We start from the raw sequence: 22944 nt of genomic DNA on the forward strand, positions 1-22944 counted from the left end.
CAAAGAAGTACATGTAACTTTTGAAGGATTTGAATTCATGCAGGGTTGAGGTGTGTAACTGCCAACAAGTAAACTCAGATCATTAACTGTTATAAATGATCAACTTCTTTATTTTAAGCCATGTAATGACTCCTGGAACAAAAAGGCCCATTGAACCTGCCTTTTAAAAACTAAGATCTTAGTGTTGTGAGTGCTTTTCTCTTGTGCTGCTGATTGAACCTAATTTAGATGTCGGTTCAGGTGTTTCTCTTTCTGCAGTTTAGCTTGAAACAGGAAGCATGTGGCAATTCATCTTCTGTTTTACTTCACGTTTAGAAATCTGCCACTTCCTCTAGATAAAACTCACGATGTCCCCATCACGGATCAAGTTCCTCCTAAACCGTCACCTGGTTTTGAGTGTTAACACATCCAGGACTCAACGGTTCTTACGCTTCATGTTTGTAGGCGGTATTTGGTTATTTTCTCATCCGTGTTAAACTGCATGCTGGGCTTTAAGTGAATTACTAAAAATGCAGACAGATAAGCACCTTTAGTCCACCTTTGCTGCAGTTATGTGATTTAAATCTTCTCTGACTCTTTAAGTTTTTCACGTTTTGCTTTTTAAAGGCTCTGAAAAGATTTATTCTCAGTCAACAAACTATCAGCTTTAAGATTCTCCTTCAAGACAACTATTTTCTCTCTCACTTTTGTCATTTCACATGGCTAGTTTTAAGCCAACATTAGTAGAAAAGTATTAGCGTCCAATACACCTCAAGTACCAAAGGTAAAAGTACTCATTATGCAGCCCATTTGTGCATCCAATTTAAATTCCTTTTAACACTGCTGGGGAGTGAATTTCCCCCCAGGAATCAATAAAGTCTTATCTTAACCATTAATACTATGTCATCATTATTCACTATATTTTTGTATTATTAATCTGCACAGTAACTACAGTTATCAGATAAATGTAGTGGAGTGGAAATATAAAGTAGCAACACCTTTAAGTCTTTCATATTGAGTCAGACGCCCATTATGCCGTCTCCGGCTTGTGAATAACTTTTGATTAAACTATATAACAGAAGTCCAATAATAGACTTAATCTGGAACTTTTCCAGCGGCTGGCAAGACGACCGACCTTTCTTAAAAACTGACTGGCCACTTCCTTATTTGATCCTAACAGAGATTATAAAAGGAGTAATCAGTCCACGGCACTCTTTACTCTCCTCCATCACCGTTTCCTGCTTCCTTCTCTATTATCAGAGCAACACACAGAAGCTCTTCTCACCATGGGGAACTTTGCTGCAAATGAGGGACTCTCCGTCTTTGTTATTGTGAGTATATTTAAAATCGCTACACTTATGAATGTTTCTCCTGTCAGCTGCATTTATGGTCTCGTCAATCTGCTTAAAAAGCATGTTTTCTTTAAAGGTGCATGGACTTGTTGCAAACTGCACTTTAGGTTCTCAATTTCCTGGAAAAAATACAAATGCCATGACTTCTTTGTGCTTGTGTTTGGACATTTTACTTTAATTTTGCTTCTTTTGTCATATGAAAAACATACAAAACATGTTAATTTCCTCTAAATTAAGTAAAAGATCTTGGTATTAGTTCAGTAACATTTTGAATGATACCTGAGAACATTAAACTATAAAACTGAACACAAATTTTTATCATAAAGTTTCATGATTCAGATGTTTCCTCCGTGAATTATTTTGCATGATTTGAACGTATTTGAGTGAAAGCTTTTTGATGAAGCTGTACATGTGATTTGTGTTCCAGCTGGTGTGGCTCGGGATCAATGCCTTCCTGTTTGTCCATTTCTACATGGCCTTCCTGGTGGAGAGATGGTTTTACACCAGGGTCCTGCTCGGGGTGAGTCCGACCTGCTGCATCACATACTCACTCAGAGATGAGCCAAGACAACGTCCCCATCTTTTATACATTCATTTTACAAATTACTTTAAAAAACAAAACAAACTTTGATTGATTTAGAGTGAAAAGGGAGCATGCATCTACTGCATCTATATTTTCAAGCTTCAGAAAGAACAAAAAGCTCTCAACAAACTAATCAAACAACTTGTGAAAGTTGAAGGAGGGGAATCATTTGTAGGAGAAAAAAAAAAAAACAGGACCCGGCCCTTTTCAGTTCCTCAATCTGCAGCGGGTGCTGTCCTCAAAATGTCCAACATTAACATCATAAAGCTGCTTTAACAACAGACACTGCAGTGCTCCCATTCATTTACTTTAACATGGCCAAATGATCACTTAAGTCACTTTTTAAGGCAACAATACCAGAAGTTCTCTGGTTCCAACCCTGTATAATGTGAATAGTTGGTGGTTTTCTAAGTCTCCTAGGTTATAAAACAGAAGATATTTCAGTTTTGAAGAGCTCTATTCTGGCGTTTTACAGACCTGAGTCACAAAAGGATGAATTACTCATTTGTTGCAGCCTGAATTAGCTCATGGTAACAGTTCAACAAGATAAACACACTGTGTTAGCTTAGCTACATAATTTCATTTTGACACCTGCTTCACTTACTGTATCTTAGTGTACATACTGGATTTTATTGACTCTGAACTGCTGCCAGGGGCGGCTTTGCCGACTCTTTGGCTTCAGTTTGTTGAAACTAATTATTTTCATGTGCTATCAGATAGCTACCTAATCCTTCAGAAATCCCCCAGATCTTCAACTTATAAACACCACCAGTAGACTTAATGTGTTTTTTCCCCACTCGACTGCTCGTTTTCAAGTTCGATATCAGGCTGGATATTGACCCTGATCGGTTTCTGTTTCAATTTAATTTGTTCTTCTACGCTTTTCAGGGTTAATGCTGAGGACATTTTTTAAATATCTTTTACAGTATATTACTTAAAAGTGCATAATATAGACTACACTCACTGCAAACAAGGGAAATAATATAGCACATTTTATAACAGTGGTGGAATGGAATTATGTACTCCAGTACGGTACTTAAGTACAAATCTGAGGTGCTTTCCTTGAGTCTTTTCATGCTACTTTTTACTCTGCTACATTTCAGAGAGAAATATTGTACTTTTTACTCCAATACATTCATCTGACAGCTTTAGTTACTTTACAGCCAACAATATGACGGCCTACAAGTCCAGCTGAAATGATGAGACCATTAAACACACAACTGGTTGGATCCTTTCCACACACTACAATGGGAGGATGTTTCTGCATCGAGTACTTTTACTTTTAATACTTTAAGTACATTTTCTTGATGATACTTAGACTTTTACTCGAGTAACATTTTGAATGCAGGACTTTTGCTCGTAATAGAGTATTTTTACAGTGTGGTATTAGTACTTTTCCTAAAGTAAAGGATCTGAATACTTCTTCCACCACTGGCGGTTGGGTAGAGTTTAAAATAAGTGTGTTTGAATATCCAGCAGGTTTAAAATCAATCCATCTTAGATATGACAGACACACAGATTGAGTTTCAGCAGCTGATTTATTTATCATCTTCCAGTAACAAAATGCCACAGTATAAAGCAGCCCAACACCACACCATATCTACTCCACCTTGTATCTACACTTCCAGTGCTTGGCAGTGAAAGGAAGCAGGTGTGACGTGAGCGTAAGTTTCTTCTGTGGTCACAACTGGCTTCATGAAACACTGAGCCCTTACTGCACAGATGCATCCAAGTGAGCAGAAGTGAAACAATCTGTTGCGCTTTCTACTATCTGGTTTTTCTATATTTAAAGTTATCAACCATCATCAATGTTAAGAGACATGAGGAACAATACTCACAAAGTTACAACTTGTATATTTATTCACAGATCTTTTAGGGATAAAAGAGAAAGTATTCATTTCCAAACGAGCGCTGTAAAGTGATCTGAAGTAACCCGGCTCTCTCTAACCCGTCAGCATGCTCTGTCCTGGGCCAGAGCTCCCGCCGCCTGCCTCAACTTTAACTGTATGCTCATCCTGCTGCCAGTGTGCCGAAACCTCCTGTCCTTCCTCCGTGGAACCATCCAGGTATCACTCCGAAACACCAAACTCCATTCAAAAAATCATGATATAAAGATGCTTATGAGGGATCCAATTTGTATTTCTAACTATCAGAGGACTGGACTGATCTGCTAACACTGTTTTGCAACGTTTGTCTGTCTGTTTGTATTCAGTGCTGCAGCCGCACAGCCGCTCGTCAGCTCGATCGAAACCTCACCTTTCACAAACTGGTGGCGTACATGATCGCCTTCCACACAGGTATTATTGTTGAGGATCTTAGCGCGTGTTACAATGATCAATACCGGAAAAACACGGAAGCACAAATTACTTTAATTAAGTTGTAAAATGATGCAAAGTTATTAAAATAAACAATGAAAAACACAATATCAGGTTTTTCTTCATTGATTGGGAGGAAGTTAAATGACAGTTGTCCAACGAAACACAACTTGAAATATGTTAATTGAATTAAGTAACTAATATCAAATATACATAAAATTGTAATCTATAAAACATCCATATATGCCATTATATCTGTGACAATCCAGTGTTTTTGATTTATGTGGTCAAAACATACACTAAAATATATATAACTTCACATCACTTAGTCGTATTTATGAGTTATAAGAAGAATTCTGCAGCTTCACAGAGCGTTTGGACTATTTAAAATCACTTTATTCTTAATAAAGCTCTCTTCTCGCCCTCTCGTAGCGGTGCACATCGGTGCACATTTGTTTAACTTTGAGTTTTTCATGGACGCCCAGCTGGATCGCAACAGCAGCCTTCTGCCCTTCATCCTGTCTGAAATCGGCACCGGGGACAACGCCTCCTTCCTGAACCCCATCAGGACCAATGAGACGGTGAGTTGTGGTTACGGAAGCTTCTTGTGTTGCTCAAATCTGTGAAATCCCCTCTGCTTAACTGCCAAATTTGGTGTCAATGAGAAAAAAATAAAGTATTACTTCATCCAACAAACTTCCTCTTTGGAGGTATTTTGTCATTTAAAAAACTTCCTTTACAGTATTTAGCTTTATAATGCATTTCTTTAAAAGCTTTGACACAAATAAAGAAGAGTTGCATCTTCTGTGGCATAAAAACAAAATACGTAGCATCTCGTCGGCCTCGTGGGCGAAATCTAACAATAAATGACTGTGTGCAACAGCTTTAAGTAAGTTATGGTGAGGATGAAATATTCTAAGTCTAAGGCCACCAACATGCTAAAAATCTCCTCCCACTCTCTGTCCTTTAAGTGTAAACGTCCGTGCATTTTAAGATTTTAGTCAGGTAAGGTTGTAAGATTGTTGCTTCCTCTAATAAAAGTCTTCTCTCAGACTTTGAACTGCATTTCTTTCTTCCCTTCTACGGACACTTTACTCAGCACTTACTCTTCAACTTTTTTCATCATTTCCTCTTTAAAATGACAATCCAACTGCTTTCATCTCTCATTCCTAAACTGAGACTTTATCTGCGTTTAGTGATGTTCTACTCCTTTTGACATCTGTTTACTTCAACTGGCATTCCTAGTGAAAACCCCACCCCAAAGCTTGAACTCTTCTAACCGCTCCAACGATCACACACAATCAACTTCAAACGGCATTTTGTCTTTCCGTTTAGACACCTCAATGGACATTCAACTTTAGTCAGTGCTCACACTTTTACAGTACTTCCACTTTAACTGTTTCAACTTCTTGCACTAATTGTATCTAACTGTCACTTTGATTACTTTTAGTATTTCAAATGTTTGAAATGCAAAATTTCAGTTGCAAGTTTACTTAAATAAAAAATAAAAAAGTATACTGAAGAAATTACCAAATCAGTTTAATTTCTATAATATAACAACTCCACAACCCCTGTGACGTTCACTTGAACAGTCACTTTTTAGCCTCCAAACTAGCTTCACACTTCCTACGGAAGCAGCAGAGAGTACGTGCTCACAGTCGGTGGCAGCATGGAGAGGAACTATGACAAAACAGACATTGGTACATGAGGGAAGTTAGCCAATGAACCTGGCCTGCAGGGCGTTGGAGGCGCTGACCCTGTGACCTGGACCCACGCCGCGACTAACCCCTGTGTGTTTGTACGCAGAACCCTACCATCGTCATGTTCACCACCATCGCCGGTGTGACGGGCGTGGTCATCACGCTGGCCCTCATCCTCATCATCACTTCATCCATGGAGGTGATCCGCAGGTCCTACTTCGAGGTCTTCTGGTACACACACCACCTCTTCGTCATCTTCTTCATCGGACTGGTGTTCCACGGCTATGGGTAAGAAGGCACAAAAACTACATGTAATATTCAGTTAGACCAGGATAAACACGTTTGAGTTTAAGTAGCACCAAGCTAAAGTGTTTAGGTACAGTTACTAGCAGCCAGGGCCTGAAATTAAAACCCGACCACGTGCCAAATGCGGGTCAAACTGCCAGTCGGCGGGTAGCCAATGAGAATTAAGTGATTCATTAGTTGTTTTTTACCGCTGTTCTTTCACATTTCAACCAAGTCCACCATTTCCTTGGATTTGAGCTAAAAAATTAGGAAATGAATACATTAAAAAGATAAATATATATTCCCCGATCTATCGGCAGAATATCGTATTGACAGATATTCACCTCGTTGACTATCTGCAAATAATACCGCATTCACCGATGGCAGTGGCCGACTGGGACAACAGTCAGGTAGCATATGCAGGTTGTTTCATACATTTGTATGATTGATATTTGTGCTCATTCAACGATAGTGTAATGACAAGATAAATGGCTTTAAAACAGTTTAGGTCCTTGATCGATCCATCGGCCTGGAATTTCATAGTCTGTGCACCTCGAATATATTCTAAGAGTCTTTAGTAATAGTGATTTTGTTAACTTGACAGCACTTAAATGTGTATTCTTAACAAGTTCAAGAACGATGCTCGTGTATTTCCTCCATTTCACCTTGATGAGGAAAACCATTGGCTGGTAACAAGCCTGCGTGGCTCAAGGATTTTAAAAGTGGCTGGTGGCCAAAAAAGTTTATGCTACGAGCTTAAAATAATTAAATAATTATAATTCCTGTGTGTGTTCCTCCCTGACTGCAGGCGGATCGTGCGAGGACAGACAGCCACTAGCCTGATGACAAACAGGCCCGAGGTTTGTGCTGACCAGTTTGAAGACTGGGGAAACAACGGCTCCGACTGCGCCGTACCAGAGTTTGCTGGAAACCCGCCGATGGTGAGCTGTTGAAGACTGCAGGGTGCTCATGGGAAACACTGTTTCATTGCAGTACATTCTGAAAACTTTCTAGCAACCAAAATACTTTCAGCATGTCACATCTTTTAAGCTGTTGACGTACCTTTTCTGCAGACGTGGAAGTGGGTGGTGGGCCCCATGATCCTCTATGTGTGTGAGAGGCTCGTCCGACTCTATCGCTCCCACCAGAAAGTGGTCATCACCAAGGTGTGTGTGTGTGTGTGTGTGTGTGTGCTGAAATAAAAGATGTACACAGTCTTGGTCTGAACAGGAAAAGCAGCAGTTTGTAGAAATTGTATAAAACTCAAAAAGTGCTTCAACTGCAGGATATTTCATAGACTTGTTATTATTTCCTATTTTGTGCACAGAGGAGGTTATCTATCCTCTACGTTTGTTTAACTGTTAGTTGAATATCTCAAAAAAGTATATGGCAGATTTAAATTAACTTTGGTAGACAGTTCAGCTGTGCAAGTCAAATTTGACTGTTTTTTTCCCCATGGAAATACAAGAATATGGCATTTTGTTCTGGCATTACTTGTTGAAAGACACATATCTTTGTATCTCCTTAAAAAAAATCCCAAATCGGGATGACCATAAATATCAAATCATTCATCTGTTTTTTACAATATCAAACCATTTATCTGATACGACTACAATAACTTGGATTTGAACTGCTGGACGGACAAAAACAAAGACATTTGTAGACGTCACTTGGGGCTCTGGGAAGTTGTAATTTTTCAAGTAATTGCAGAAAACAAATGCACTAAAATTTAAGTAATTACACCTCTAAATACTCCTGTACCTGTCCCTCAGGTGGTGATGCACCCGTCTAAGACTCTGGAGTTGCAGATGAAGAGGAAAGGTTTCCATATGGAGGTGGGTCAGTACGTCTTCATCCAGTGTCCGTCAGTCTCCAGGCTGGAGTGGCACCCCTTCACCCTGACGTCCGCCCCCGAGGAGGACTACTTCAGCGCCCACATCCGTATCGTCGGAGACTGGACCCAGGCGCTGTACGAGGCCTGCGGGGGAGACAAAACGGAGCCTCAGGAGGCCTGGAAATTGCCTAAGTACGACAGCAGGGGGAAGGGGGTGATGAGAGGAAAATTGGGCCTAAAATTGCTCGCAATTACATTTGATTGCGCCCTCCGCCTCCCTGATGCAACACTCCTTTCAAAAGCTGCTATTGAGGGTCTTTACAGTGCTTTATTGTGTGTAATTCTTGTTGGAGTCGAGAGGCAGAGAAACCATAGAAATCATTCAATACTAACAATATAAACTTTCCCCACTGTGGTGCTGCTGAGCAAGCTGCGGCAACTTCCGGTTCTCTGTTCTCTGCCTTTATTCAGAGCTGCTGCCTCTAATGGCATCAACTGCAGATTTACACTGACTGCTGGGTTGAACAACGATCAGGCTTTTTAGCTTGTGACCTCTTTGAAAGAAAGCCTCTACTTGGAGCCTCTTGTCACGTTTCAGATGATTATGAGTTCCACAAATTATTCACAACAAAGAGACAATACAGCACTGTAAACAGAACTTTCTGCAATTTTTGGAATAAAAATGACTAAAATAGTTTGCGATTATTTTTTTAATAAATGAAGCACAGAGATGTCGAGGACACTCAGAATATTACATATTTATAAAATGGTTGTGCTTTAGATCCCTCTGCCTCCCATCATGACCCGTCTCCCTCTGTGTTCCTCAGGCTGGCCATAGACGGGCCGTTTGGGACGGCCAGCGAAGACGTGTTTCGTTATGAGGTGGTGATGCTGGTCGGCGCGGGGATCGGCGTCACTCCTTTCGCCTCCATCCTCAAGTCTGTGTGGTACAAACGCATCCAGAACAACCAGGACGTCTTCACCAAGAAGGTGAGGGAGACATTAACACACTTCCTAGCTTTTCACGTTCTTCGTTCGCTCAGGGAGAATGAGAGACGATTAGCAAGGGGACCGTTGGGTAAACTAAATTTCTAGCAAGCATCAAAGCTCATTCTCAAGATTGGAAATAGTCCTGACTTAAGTTGCTCTCTCTGGGGCTTTCAGCTGTACAACATCTTCAGCAGATGGATTGTCACTTTAAGACCTCTCATTGAGCAAGTTATGGAAAGTATTCTAAGCAAACTCCATCCGCAGATGAAGAAAGTGTGCCAAGTTTGAAAGCTCCAGAAAGTGGAGCACTGTTAAACTACAATTTCCAAGTTCAAGAATGAACTTTCACAGCTTAAAAAAAGACGATACGATACAGTTTAGGGCAAATAAACACGGTCTGCAAAAAGAAAGATTTGTGTGAATAACCAAAGTGAAAATTTGTTTTAAATTCAGTCTGAACGCACGGTAGATTTTGGGTGGTTAGTGATAAAGGGGGCGTTGAGTTATTATTCGAGACTGTAAAATTCTTCAAAGTGCACCACTGCTTAACGTACCAGTTTTTACCGTGATAAATCTGAGCTCCCGTGTGTCCCTGTCCTCCCCAGATCTACTTCTACTGGCTGTGCCCGGAGACGCAGGCCTTCGAGTGGTTCGCTGACCTGCTGCAGTCTCTGGAGGGTCAGATGGCCGAGAAGGGTGTGACCGACTTCCTCAGCTACAACATCTACCTCACCCGCTGGAAGGAGACCGAGGTATGAACAGTGCTAAGGCTGACACGAACGATTATATTCATTGTCCATTAATCTGTGGATTATTTTCTGGATTATTGGATTAGTTGTTTGCTCTCTAAAATGTCTGAAAATGGTGAAAATGTGTTTCCCAAAGCCCAAGAGGACGTCCTCAAATGTCTTGTTTTGTCCACAATTCAAAGATATTCAGTTTACTGTCACAGAGGAGAGAAGGAACTAGAACATATTCACATTTAACAAGCTGACATCAGAGAAGTTGTCCTGTAGCCTACAGCTCACGAAAACTTTAGAGCCAATTGGATGAATTAAAAAAAGACGTGGTCATTAAACTGCGCTGTTGTTTGTCCTGCCATGTTCAGACATCTGTACACGATCAAAAGCTGCAGTGCATCCTTTAAACTCTGTCTTTTTCTCCGTCAGGCGGCTCACTTCCGTGTCCACCATGAGGCGGAGAACGATCCAATCACAGGGCTCAAACAGAAAACTCTTTATGGGAAACCCAACTGGGACAACGAGTTCACCAATATTGCGTCAAAGCACCCAGGGTGAGGCCCTTTGTTATGCTATCACAGTGTATACACACACACACTTTCACTTCATACAGGTGATGACGTTACTGCTGACATGCTGCCACTTCAATCTCTACAACTACTGGGCTGGGAAACCAACTTCAATACTTTTAGGCACCGACTGAATTGCCTGCATAGTATCGAAAAATGGCTCGTCATTTAATACTAAGCATAAATAAGCAGTACATCTAATCTGTGTCAGTGAGCCAATAAGTATGCAGCATGCTTCTACCAAGATCTAATAATGTTTGAGATTAGCTATCTAACGTTACATGTTGAGGAGGCATGCAGGAAAAACTCTATGGGTCTCAGGTCCTTAAATTGCATCGAACTTTCCTTCACTTGCTTCCCTTCCTCGCGTCTTAAGCTGCAACTCATGGCCCTTATGTGATAGCTCCTTGACTCCTCGGTTCTTGGCTGAACCGGAAGTTGTTCTGTCCCTCCTCGGTGAAGGCCGTCTCAAAGCGCTTATTTCTGCCTCAAAGAGCGAGGAGGGATCATCGGTGAGCTATAGGCGAGAATACACGAGAGCAGCCTTCCCCGGAAGCCGTGCAGCTGAAGGAGTTACTAACTCCGCCCAAACAGCTGACGAATTCACGCAACGCTTCAGAGGAAAGGACGTCTCATCGGTCTAAAACACATTTGCTTGTTTCCTCTCTCCTCCGATGATTTCCTCGCTTCTATCCCGTGACTAAGACTAAGACGTGAGGAAGGGAGGCAAATAGAGGAGTTGAGGAGGCAATTTAAGCGACATGAAAAGCACCTTTAGTCCGTCCGACCGAGGAAGCACGGGAGAGACACGAGGAAATCATTCGAGGAGAGAGGAAACGAGGAAATGGGTTTTTAGAGGGATGAATTCGTCAGCTGTAAGGGCGGAGTTAGCTTCTTCTTCCCATTTACGGCAGCTATTTTTCAAGCCATTTGATAAGGGACTGCCTAATAAATCTGTACATGACAGTTGCCACACAAAAAAAAAATCATCCTCTAGAGCCTTCATCCTATTTTGTATGCAATTGTTCTGTAACTTTAACTTTAGTCCACTACAACCTCTGAAAGACAGTAAAGTTGGCCTAAAAGATGCGGGGCTTTTGAGAAAACAGCCGCAGAAGCTCCTGTTCACAAACAACAGTATTTATGTTGCGACTGCTCACACACTTCCAACCTAAACTTACACATTCTGACCGCCTGCCTACGGTTCCCTGGCTTCGCTCTCTGGCTTCCTTCTGTCTGTGCTGTGTGGCCACCAGTCATCTGAAGGTTCAGCCCACTCCTGCATAGAAAGGGAGAGTGGAATTAGATAACAAGCACCAGCTGTGTCTAAAGTCTCACCTGGCACTGCTCTTGGCTCAGCTGGATGCAAACCACACCCACCTCCAGATGTTCCTACCACCGACACTAAACCAGCTGAAGGACTTTCTCTCCAGTGGACTTCTTTAGCAAGTTTTGTCTTTAAGCATTTTGAGTGTTATTTATGTATTATCTGCTCTAGCTTTTCCAAAGTTTTAGACACAGATATGGTAACAATAATGGTCCAAAATGATGTGAAATTGCATTTTTTTTTTTATTGAAATAATGTCACATTTTCCTGAGGGAGGGCCCCTAAATCCCCTGCCAAATTCATGCACCTAAGTCTTCCACTAACCTGCCTGTGCAAAGATAATTAACTAGGGCTTCAGCAAAAAGACTTTTTTAAAGACCTGGTCAAGTTCGTTCTTCACCTGGGGACATATCCTAACTCGAGTTACACCTTTATAGTCTGACACCAGAGCTTTTTTCAAGAGATTTCAGGACAGTTTTCCAACATTGGAATAAAATCATGGGAGTTTTGCTGGCGTTGATCTCGAACATTTGGTGTAAATCAAACATATTGTATGATTTAGTCTGGACTCATGCAAATAGTGAAGCTCAGTGACGTGAACATTGTCGACAACTGACAGATGAGCTGTGCTCTCTGAGCACCAAACAGGAAGCAGCAAACCTAAACTTGAGGAAAACACTAAGTGATTTTGTTCTTGATTTTCTGGCTTCTTGTTTATCTTTTGCATCAATTTAAAATGAGCAATAAAACACACAAAGCCAAACATTTAAACAAGGTTTTCTGCTGAGATGGAGAACAGCAGCATTATAAGCATTTCTACTGCCGGTAGTACTTGTAGTTATCCTGAATGACCTTGTATTTTCGTGTCCTCAGAACCAAAGTGGGAGTGTTCCTGTGCGGTCCGCCTCAGCTGGGAAAATCTCTGGAGAAACAGAGTCTGTCTCACACAGAGGGCGACGTCAAGTTCATCTTCAACAAAGAGAACTTCTAACAACAACCAGGAGAGAGAGGGGAAACGGTCCAGTACTGAAAGAGGTTTTTAAAGCGTATTCTTTACAACTGTTACCACTGGCAGCTCATCAGGGGTCTCTGCTTCTCGCCACAGACGTTCTGCGAAGACGCCGTTGTTGCTCAAAAACGGAGGAAATAGCCGTGCGGTATTTTCCACGTTACCTTGTTCTCCTTTTGTGTTACATCAATAAGTGAAGCTACTTTCAAAACCGTTCTTCCTATTTTCATTTAGTTTTTTTTCTTTTTTCTCACACAAGATGTGGACAAAGTCACGTATATCTGAAAAGCAGGTTTGATACCTCATGGTTCAAATTCCCAAAACTTTGAGAGAAAAAAAAAAAAGGAAAGTAAACTGCTTGAATCGCCCTCAAGCAAGGCATTAAAGCTTAGCTACAGTGGAGCTCAAAATTTGCCAAATAATGAGAAAGTAAAGCATGTTCAAGTTTATTTTTTATTCCGTGTGCATGAGTACAGGATTCAGAAATACTGTTAGATGTGAGGCTTTTTCAGATAATAAATGGATTTTCTTTGGTCTGGTTTTGTTATAAAAATGAGTAACCAGCAGCCTTTTGGTTACAGTGTGTGATCGTGTCTGAAAAAATGACTAAATGTTATTTTTTATTTAAATTGTAGTAAAAAAAAAAAAAAATGCAAAGTAGATGTGAAGAAAGCATGTGTATAGGCTGACGTTTTGCCAGTGATGTTAATTTTATTCATCACATCTGTGATGCTTTGTTAATGTATTTTCTTTAGCACCCAAGTCCAACGGGGATTCCTTTTTTGGATAATAAACTTGAACTTTCAAAGAGGTTTTGTGGCAATTTTACAACACAATTAGTGCATCTGAAGAATGGAGAAAAACAGCAAAACTATAAAAACAGAGAGGAAATCATGGATATATAAAACATAAATCCAAGATAAACTATTTATTCATTGAAGATAAACGACGGAACACTTCTGTTTGCTCATAAATGTGTTCATGTTTATTTTCCTAAAGCAAAACACCTCAGAGTACAAAAATCCTCTCTCTCTCGTTGGCATGATACACATAATGATCATCACAAAAACACAGAGAAGAATGCTTCCAGCTGCTGTCAGGTGTCAGTGAGAGATAAATGGGACACTACTAAAGCACTGCAGTGACATAAGAAGATAAATACATTAAGATGATGATGTTGTCATGCATCTGAAGGCTGAAAATACTGTTTTTATTTTCTGCAACTTTTCCTTTAGAGGTTAAAAGGTAAAGCTTCCAGGTGTCCACACAGCTGTATGGCACTTGGTGGCCCCCTGCTGTTCACAGAAACACTGCACTTCCCTCTGTTGGCAGCAGCGGTCACTTATGTGTGTGTGTGTGTGTCTCTTATGGGATAGCCACAGCAAACACACTGACCACACAGTACATGGTGCGGTTTTCCCATCTCACAGTGCAGCTTCCTGCATACAAAACAACAAACAAGGAGGTGGAAGTTTAGAGAGATCATTAAAACATGAGAGAATGAGAAAAGACTACACAAGCAGATATAAAGAAAACAGGAAGAAAGCAGAATCCAAGAAAAGAAAACTGAACCAGTGTTTCCCCTAACACAGACTGAAAGTTACATATAGCCACTTTAAGTACTTTGAGGGAAATACTGGACTTGTTCTCCTCTGCAGTCATCTGGCGGCTGGAGTTACTTTGCATATGAAGAATTCTAACAAATCAGCTGCAGTGATTTGTGTTGAACCAGCTTTAAAAGTGACGCATTTGTCTTAAATAGTATCATATCAATTAGTGCTGTGCAGTGGATTCATTTCATGCTGATGTGAAGAGTGGTTCATGTAGATTTTGAAAAGTAACTAATAAATAGGGAAACAAGGGAAACACTGCTAACTGAAAGCATCATTGACAATAGCTATACAGTATATGACAACAACAGAAGACATGGCCCTCTGTGATGAGGCTAGACCTCTCCATTAAAAGAGAGATGCTCTCAGAGTGAACCAGCGGAGGAAACTCAGCTTACCGTCCACGGCAGTGTCCCAGTAGCAGGAGTTAGCTGTGTGGAGGCCGGCTCCCGTTTTCTGCATCACAGCACACGTCACTGTACGGACACAAACAGTCAAAATAAGCACTTTGTTCCATTTTGTATTCCAGTTTTAATGTTTTATTTGAAAGCAGTCACACGTACAACTTGTTTTCTTAAATCAGGGTCCCCCAAAGTTACATTTAAGACTTTTTTAATACCACCTAGGATGAAATTTAATGCCAACTTCACGGCCATGTAATGGAAAATCAGTGTGGATTTTAAGCCAGAGAAAAGACGTTACCTGAACTTAATAAAACCTTTTTGTAAAGTGTGTTTGTACTCTAATAACATAAAATTAATTCAATATGTGTTGCATTTAAAGTGCTTATGATATGAAACTAAAAATACAAAAGTAAATATTTTATAATTTAAATGTTACCCACGACGTTACAGCATTTATTTAATCCTACAAAAAGGACAAGAAAAAAACACCTTTGTAAAGGAAATGCAATGCTTTTAAGACCTTATTTTTAGAAAATTAAATTTAAAACTTTTAAGACCCCCGGGGACCCTGTTAAATATAATAAAAAAAAAAAAAAAACATACTTTAGAAAGTAATGTAACGTCCCAAGTCAAAGTGAAATCTGCAGCGAGACACAAACACACCGATGTACTTGTACGGTTTCCCCTGTTTGACCAGCTGCGTGAGGCAGCGCTCCACGATGCTGGCGGTCCATTTGTTCACCTGATTCGCACTGTAGTCGTCACCGCCTACGACCGCCTCGATACACTGAGGTAAAAACACAAAGACACACATGTTCATGAGATAACAGCTCCATGTTTACAGTCATGTGGAAGTCACTGGGTGCCATTTCCCCCCGAGGAGACTGAAATAAAGAGCAGACACTGTTACAAACCTGAGTACAGAAGAACCATTATCATTTTCTTTAATGGGGGTTTTCTGAAGAGTTCCTTAATGCACTAGTTTCCACTATTAGTACAGACTCAGATGTGTAACAGTGAAATAGCACTTAAGATTAAAACAATAACGTTATTTCAAAAATGTGTAACTCTGATGACCCTCTCTGATGTCCCCTGTTTATTTAGTTTAGATTTTTTTTATGAATCCTATAAACATCTGAATCAATAGTGAACATTTACTGCAAAACACAATGAATACTCTGCTACTGTCCCACTCAGTACACTGTGGAGGGATAATATAGTAACACCTAACATTTGGAGAGAATTAGATAGGGAAAATAGAGAAAAACTTGGGTTTGAATATTTTACTCCACAATTAAGATACAGTCCGATAGTGTGCAGGTAACACTAATGATTTTAACAACCTTAAGGCTACTAAAAGAAAAGAAAACGTGATGCTTTTTAAAGCTACTAAAAGAAAAGAAAACTTGATGCTAAAGGGTTAACATGTGTTAATATTACCTCTTTGACAACGCCATCAGCTTCTTCAGAGTTGAAGGAGCCCTGAAAATTGGGAAACAGAGTTAATAAAAGAGTTAATGCAGGTAATGCATACATATCAGTCCCCCTTTTTTTTATACATACATATTCATTCCCCACTTTAACATTAACTACATTTTACAGTCACATAGTATTTATACAGAACTAGTATATCAGTCCCATTGTCACTTTAAACAACTTGCTAACCACCAGGAACAGGTTATTAGCCAATTGTATATATAATACGCCATACTATATAACGATTTGACACCAAAATACAGCATTAGCATCAGAAATCACCTGGGAGATAACGTTAGGAGTGGCTAGCTAGGGCAACTAGCCAGCTACTATCTACCGTAATTTATCACTAAATACGTACATTACGGTACAAACCTCGTTGCCGTTAGGATATTCCTCCATTTCTGTCAACTATCGCTGGTCTAAAGTGGTAACAGTCTTTGTTTTTCAGCTAAAAATAGAAGAAAAGGCTATTTTTTTTCTTGAAGAGAAACAGGGAGCTATTCAGGACTTCCTGTGAGCTGTCAACAACAGAACGAGAATAAAGAGCGACGAAGAAGAGAATGCGGTTAGCTACCAACGGCTGCCACCTGCTGGTAGCAACCATAGCAACACATATTAAAGTTTCAACGGTGCAGCTTTATAACGTTAATTCACTCAAATGTATTCGATTAAAACATCCACAAAAAAGTGAAGACACATAGCTACAAATAAATACTAGATTAGCTATGTTTTGTGACAGTATTTCAAAATTATCAGTTTAGACTCACCTTTGAGACATGTGGCCGTTATTTCTGTTCGTCCAAAGAGCTCAGTGTTGTTCTTATATACTGTCTATGGTTGTTCCGAAAGTGAAAATCCCATTTATTTTCCACCATATGGATTTTGATTATTGGCCATTATGTCTAAACGATCTAAAGTAGACTCAACCAAGAGCTATACGAGATTGTTAAACGAAGCCACACAACACGTCCGTATGAAATCAACCTTGTTTTAAGAAAAACGTGTTTTATTAGAGATGTCATGGATATTTAGCTACACTGATCACAATCGTAACAGCGACGTCTCTGATTTGCGGAGTTCGCTGCAGTGTTGCCAATTTAGCGACTTTGTCGCTAGATTTAGCGACTTTTCAGGCCCCCTTAGCGACTTTTTTTCAAAAAGGCGATTCGTGACAAATCTGGTGACTTTTCTACAGAAAGTCTACAGAAACTCTATAAAGAAAATCTATTTGTTTATGGACATCAAGCTAGGCTATATGCTAGCGCCATATGCTAGTACTGCATTATAGTATTAGAAAATCTGCAACAAAAATGCCCTAAGAGCAGCCAATGAATGTTGCATGGAGATACAGTAAGGTGCCCTGAGAGCAGCCAGTATTAGAATATATACAGGGAAGTTGCCCTAAGAGCAGCCAATGAATGTTGCATGGAGATACAGTAAGGTGCCCTGAGAGCAGCCAGTATTAGAATATATACAGGGAAGTTGCCCTAAGAGCAGCCAATGAATGTTGCATGAAGATACAGTAAGGTGCCCTGAGAGCAGCCAGTATTAGAATATATACAGGGAAGTTGCCCTAAGAGCAGCCAATGAATGTTGCATGAAGATACAGTAAGGTGCCCTGAGAGCAGCCAGTATTAGAATATATACAGGGAAGTTCATTAAGAGCAGCCAATTCATGTTGCATGCAGATACAAGGTGCTCTAAGAGCAGTATTAGAATTTATGCAGAAAAAATGCACTGAGAGCAGCCAATAATTTAGTAGCATGTAGCTAGCATGTAGCTATGACAAGATGCCCTGAGAGCAGCAAGAATACCACAGTAAAAATGTCCCTAGACCTAACATAAGGTGCAATGAGAGCAGTGTAACTTGCTATCATAGCCATTAAAACTTACACATTTCATCAGGCTAAGGTTATTAATAGAATATAAGCCAACATTAGCTATGATCCTATCATTTCTTAGAGCTAGCTAGCTAATGTTGCAAGCTAGCTTACTTACATTAGTTATCTAGCTAGTTAAATAACATAATAGGTTGATAGAAAAACAAAGCTTTACTTTAATACAAATACTTTAATATCTTGACATTTTCTAATGTAGTCAACATAAAACATAAAATTACCTTGACTGCAACGATCTCCTTTTGTTTGCAATGATCTCCTTCAAATAATCCAAGCCCCGCCTCCTAAAAAATTCTAATAATCCATGTCACGCCTCCTCCTGGCACTGATTGGACGGCTGAGAGAACCAATAAGATGCAATGCTGCCCTGAGAACATATTTCAATGACAATAAACTGTTTATTGTGGACAAAAGCCTATGCCAAGAAACATAGACAGACATAACATGTTTAAAATTATTCATAAATAGGCCTATGTATAAAAAAAAAATATCCGTGTCCTTTCCCGTTGGTTGTCCTGCAGATAACACAAACAAACACCTGTCCATGTGCTGTTTGGATGCTCGCATAACCAAACAGCAGAAAATATTTTGTAATTGTGGCCTCCATGTTTTCACACACCTGATGCTCTAGGCTACGGCCAACCGTTGGTAGCAGTCATGCAATAAGTTGTTATGCCAAACGCCAATATAACAGAAGAAGAAGAACGCGCATCCCGACCATGTGAACTCTGCCAGTCAGAAAAACAACTATATATCTATGAAAAACAACGTAACCAGGGGGGCGGTGCCTGTTATTCTGAGGTGGCATGAACGCACTTTGACAGCAAATAACTTTACATCTGAAGCTTTTAAAGACTCTATTTGTCTGTTGTTTATTTCTACAGAAACACAACAATGTATAAAAGGCTCCATTACCTTGTACCTATAGGTTCAACGAGCCATTAACTCACTACAGAGTGGTAAATCCCTGGGGCAGGATGGCTTCATTGTAGAGTATTATAAAACATTTTTGGCCAACTAGATGCCTACTTGACATCATCCACTCGTCAAGTAATGATACCCTGGAAATTGTGGTGTCCCTCGATGCCGAAAAGGCCTTCGACAGGGTCGAGTGGGGGTACCTATATGAGGCAATGGACAGGTTCGGCATGGGTGACAATTTTATCCTCTGGGTCAGATTATTATATTCATTCCTAATTGCCTCAGTTCAAACTAACGCCATGTTGTCACCCCTTTTCTCACTCGGAAAGGCACCAGACAGGGCTGCCCTCTGGCCCCACTCCTGTTCGCCATCGCGATAGAACCTCTGGTGGCCAAATTAAGCTTCATAAACCATTTTCTCTTTTTTCTGAGCCCACTAGATGGGGCTCTCTCTTCAACAAAGGGTTGAAAACACACTGAACTGCCACACCTTTATCTTTGAAGAGAGAGGGCGCCATCTAGTGATCTCAGAAAATAAAGAAAATAGTTCACGGAGCTTCATTTGGCCATCACTACCTTCACCCAGGGGACTGGGGTTCGTGTCCCGCGTTTCACGGAAAAGCACTTTCCAAAACCAAACTGTCTGAGTTTCCATAAAAATGCAGAGGACAGTTGAGATTAGAAAAGTACTTAACCACGATACGTGGGACATGACCCCTGGTCTCCTGGGTGAAAGTCCTGTGTTGTCCTTATGACAGTTAGGGAAGATCATGGTTGCAGTCGGAAAAAGGTAAGGTACCTACATGTGTATTGGATATCAGATAGCTCAGGGTGATGGAACACTGGTTGGAAGAACACAATGGTTGTGAGTTCAAATACTCATGAAGTGCACACTTTATTATGAGGTTTAACACCCAGAAACATCCTGTGCTTTTAAGTTAAGTTAATCTTGAGTGTGTCAGTGAATTTTGAGGTCCAGCACCCGAAGCTGGGATTGCTCAATGTGTTTACCTATTTGAAAAGAGCGTGTTAATTCAACATTAAGTTTGTACGGTATTTTATTGTGTAACCTTTGAAGGTTAAGAGGAAGTTAAAACTGGAAGGGAAAAGTTAAATACTCTAAACAGTAGAGTAGTGCAGTAGATCAGATAGCTCAGTCTGATGGAACGCTGGTTTGAGGACATGCAGGTCATGGGTTCAATCATCCTGACAGGCAATTTATTTAGAGGTTTATAATACAAAGTGTGAACAACAAATAATAGAACAAAAGTTAGAAATGTCAGCTTCAAGAATAGCTCACTGAGATAAGCTAGTGACTCAGCAATCTCAGGTTGAAGGATCAAAGTCCCACATTAGTCTTCACAACTTTTCAACGTCTCTCCTCTGAAATGTGAACGATAAATACAACTTCCAACCGCTTTGATTCATCAAATTAAATAGCTCAGTGTGGTGGACTGCTGGTTAAAAGTGCACAAGGGTTGGGAGATCAATACTCTTGAGGTGCAATTTACTATGAGGTTTAACACCCAGAAACATGAGGTCCTTCACCTAGTGATGGCTTCATGAGCCATGTTCTCTGTTTCTTCTGAGCCCACTAGATGGGGCTCTCTCTTCAAAAAAAGGGTTGAAAACACACTGAACTGCCATTCCTTTAACCTTTTTCTTTGAAGAGAGAGGGCACCATCTAGTGAGCTCAGAAAATAAAGAAAATACATAAAAAAATTCAATACATATTTGTTTAAATTTTTTATTTTAGGTCCTGAATTAATATTTTTTCTGTTCTACTAATCTTCTCTGCACTCTGCCTATGGCAGCTTCAGAAAAAGCTCACTGAGATAATCTATTGACTACAACAATCAGCTAGCTAGCTCAGCGTGATGGAACACTGGTTGGAAAGACACAATGGGTGTGAGTTCAAATCCTCATGAGAGGTCTGACACCCAGAAACAGCCTGGGCTTCTTTCTCAGTGAAATTAACAGATTTTTGTGGCGTTTGGCGTTAATCTTCAGTGTGTTAGTGCATTTTGAGGTCCAGCACCCGAAGCTGGGGTTGCTCAATGTGTTTACCTTATATATGTGATTTGAAAGAAACTCGTGGGATATTTGTAGCCTAATTGTTTATCAAACACATATTATCCAACTATAGCGTAGGCTATTGTACTAGACTTATGATACGCGCTACGCTGGTCGACGTACTGTAGGTGGACTGTTCAATGCAGTAGCCTAGGCTGTGAGAAAGTGGAAATGGAACTGGCGAGCAGAAAAAGCGCTGCCCGGCAGCCCAAAGGAAAGCGACCCAAGCCGAGCCACACGCCCAGCCCGCAATGCCGACCTGTCCGGCGGCGGCAAGGACCCCAAACAACACACTAGCCTACATCGCCGCTGCCAAAACACCTGCGCATGAAACATCCGAAAGAACACGAGCCGCGCATGAAGGAATCCACGGACAGCAAAACGCAGCAACCCCAGGTAAGGCAAAGGAAGGACAGTCACAGCTAAAAACTGGCGTTAACCAGACAGCCTCTCCAGGGCTGTCAGCCGTTCTCTCGGAGTCTCCCTACAGTGGGAGCGGAGCGACTGCTGCTCGTTAGCTAACGTTAGCTTTCTAATTTCACCCACCCAATTACACGCCTTCATCATACACTGGTTAGCGAAAATTTGCCAAACTAAATTGTCACTCATCTGCCGATAGCGATGTGCTTTCCTACTATGTGAAAAGAGCGTGTGAATTCAACATTAAGTTTGTAAGGTATTTTATTGTGTAACCTCTCAGTTGAAGGTTAACAGGAAGTTACAGTAAACATAGAGCTTTTATTGTGACGGGACAAACGGAAGTGATAAAGTGTGGTATTTTCTGACGGATGACTGTGTTGGGGTGGAATAAAGTGATACGTGCAGTGCCGTCTTACCTGTTTATCTCACCTGTTGCACCAAATTCTGTGACTGTCGAATTGTGTGACTCTGAGGGCGCTGTTGTATTGGAGTCTATGACCATAGATCTATGTCTATGACTGTACTGAGCTGTACTGACACACTGACGAGGCACTTGCACAAATAACGTAAGCTCATAGAGGACTAAAGACATATGATCGGTCACATAGTTTGGTAGGCCTACTGTCAAATTATGTTACCAGCTGCAGAAATTGACTGATACACACATAAAACCATCTCAGGTGACTCCTCTTACTTTCCCATGTTTAACCAAACAGCTTTCATCACTCCTGTGAACAACAACACAATACAACTCTGTTTTATAGTGATTATTACATTCATTTAAGTCCATATTTTATTTCATGTATGGGATGTATTTATTGTATGTATTTTAATAATTACAATTTTTTGTATTAATACTCTGTAATTTCTGTTTTAATTTTAAAAGCCTAACCAGGGCAGGGGTTGCAAATTAGTCATGGCTATAAACCTCTATGCATGGCATCTACTTTGTATTCTTTATAAAGCAATGTTCTATGCATTTGTCCCTGTCAAATAAACATTAAATAAATAAATACAATAGAGAATATAGAATTGTGTAGAATTGATTAATTTAAAAAAAATGGATGAAACTGAAATTGAGCAGCTGAAGGTTTTTACTGTGCGTTAGAATTTCAGTAAATATATCTGCATTCGAATCTCAGTAAGTAGGCCTAGTTCATGTCTTTAGTCCTCTGTGAGCTTACTTTATTTGCGTAAGTGCCTCTTCAGTGTGTCAGTCTTCTTATATAGCCTACTGTCTATGGTGTCAGTACAGCTCAGTACAGTCATAGACTCCAATACAACAGCGCCCTCTAGAGTCACACAATTCGACTGGTCACAGAATTTGGGGCTGCAGTGAGATGAACTTGGAATTTGGTGCAACACCGGCAATGGAAGCCCCTGTCTTTATTTTAAGGCCAAACCTGAGTCTAGACGATATAGGCTAAGAAACCCTTGGTTGCACATTTAACTCTTT

At 40.4% G+C, this 22944-nt stretch overlaps 2 protein-coding genes and 1 long non-coding RNA gene across 5 annotated transcripts; 1 reads left to right on the forward strand and 2 right to left on the reverse strand.

The window, feature by feature from the left end:
* Nucleotides 1–1177: 1177 nt before the first annotated feature.
* LOC120554727 (cytochrome b-245 heavy chain) lies at nucleotides 1178–13494 on the forward strand. The gene is made up of 13 exons (XM_039793734.1): nucleotides 1178–1310; nucleotides 1759–1851; nucleotides 3870–3980; nucleotides 4127–4211; nucleotides 4662–4810; nucleotides 6036–6217; nucleotides 7023–7155; nucleotides 7288–7380; nucleotides 7987–8240; nucleotides 8876–9038; nucleotides 9644–9790; nucleotides 10208–10332; nucleotides 12548–13494. Exons 1-13 carry the CDS (start codon nucleotides 1266–1268, stop codon nucleotides 12663–12665), a joined length of 1698 nt encoding a protein of 565 aa, XP_039649668.1. The 5' UTR covers nucleotides 1178–1265; the 3' UTR covers nucleotides 12666–13494.
* On the reverse strand, nucleotides 3434–18357 carry LOC120554734. 3 transcript variants are annotated; one of them, XR_005638574.1, is made up of 5 exons: nucleotides 18296–18357; nucleotides 11529–11626; nucleotides 7976–8192; nucleotides 7277–7407; nucleotides 3434–6211 (listed from the first exon to the last, which is right to left on the reverse strand). It is a non-coding gene; the product is annotated as an uncharacterized LOC120554734 (long non-coding RNA). The 3 variants fall into 3 exon arrangements; XR_005638575.1 differs by lacking the exon at nucleotides 18296–18357 and adding an exon at nucleotides 7846–7847 and having other exon boundaries at nucleotides 11529–11667; XR_005638573.1 differs by lacking the exon at nucleotides 18296–18357 and having other exon boundaries at nucleotides 11529–11664.
* LOC120554731 (dynein light chain Tctex-type 3-like) lies at nucleotides 13644–16719 on the reverse strand. Its single transcript, XM_039793740.1, has 5 exons — nucleotides 16549–16719; nucleotides 16138–16179; nucleotides 15361–15484; nucleotides 14692–14769; nucleotides 13644–14122 (listed from the first exon to the last, which is right to left on the reverse strand). Exons 1-5 carry the CDS (start codon nucleotides 16573–16575, stop codon nucleotides 14049–14051), a joined length of 345 nt encoding a protein of 114 aa, XP_039649674.1. The 5' UTR covers nucleotides 16576–16719; the 3' UTR covers nucleotides 13644–14048.
* Nucleotides 18358–22944: the final 4587 nt, after the last annotated feature.

Source organism: Perca fluviatilis, chromosome 24 (genome assembly GCF_010015445.1).
Source record: "Perca fluviatilis chromosome 24, GENO_Pfluv_1.0, whole genome shotgun sequence".
NCBI lineage: Eukaryota > Metazoa > Chordata > Actinopteri > Perciformes > Percidae > Perca > Perca fluviatilis.

Coding starts and splice junctions, on each gene's coding strand:
- LOC120554727 (XM_039793734.1), top strand. CDS start 1,266: ATGGGGAACTTTGCTGCAAATGAGGGACTCTCCGTCTTTGTTATT. Junction 3,981..4,126: donor TCCTCCGTGGAACCATCCAG/GTATCACTCCGA, acceptor GTTTGTATTCAG/TGCTGCAGCCGCACAGCCGC. Junction 6,218..7,022: donor CTGGTGTTCCACGGCTATGG/GTAAGAAGGCAC, acceptor CCCTGACTGCAG/GCGGATCGTGCGAGGACAGA.
- LOC120554731 (XM_039793740.1), bottom strand. CDS start 16,575: ATGGAGGAATATCCTAACGGCAACGAG. Junction 16,180..16,548: donor AATATCCTAACGGCAACGAG/GTTTGTACCGTA, acceptor CCCAATTTTCAG/GGCTCCTTCAACTCTGAAGA. Junction 14,123..14,691: donor CTGGGACACTGCCGTGGACG/GTAAGCTGAGTT, acceptor TTTTGTATGCAG/GAAGCTGCACTGTGAGATGG.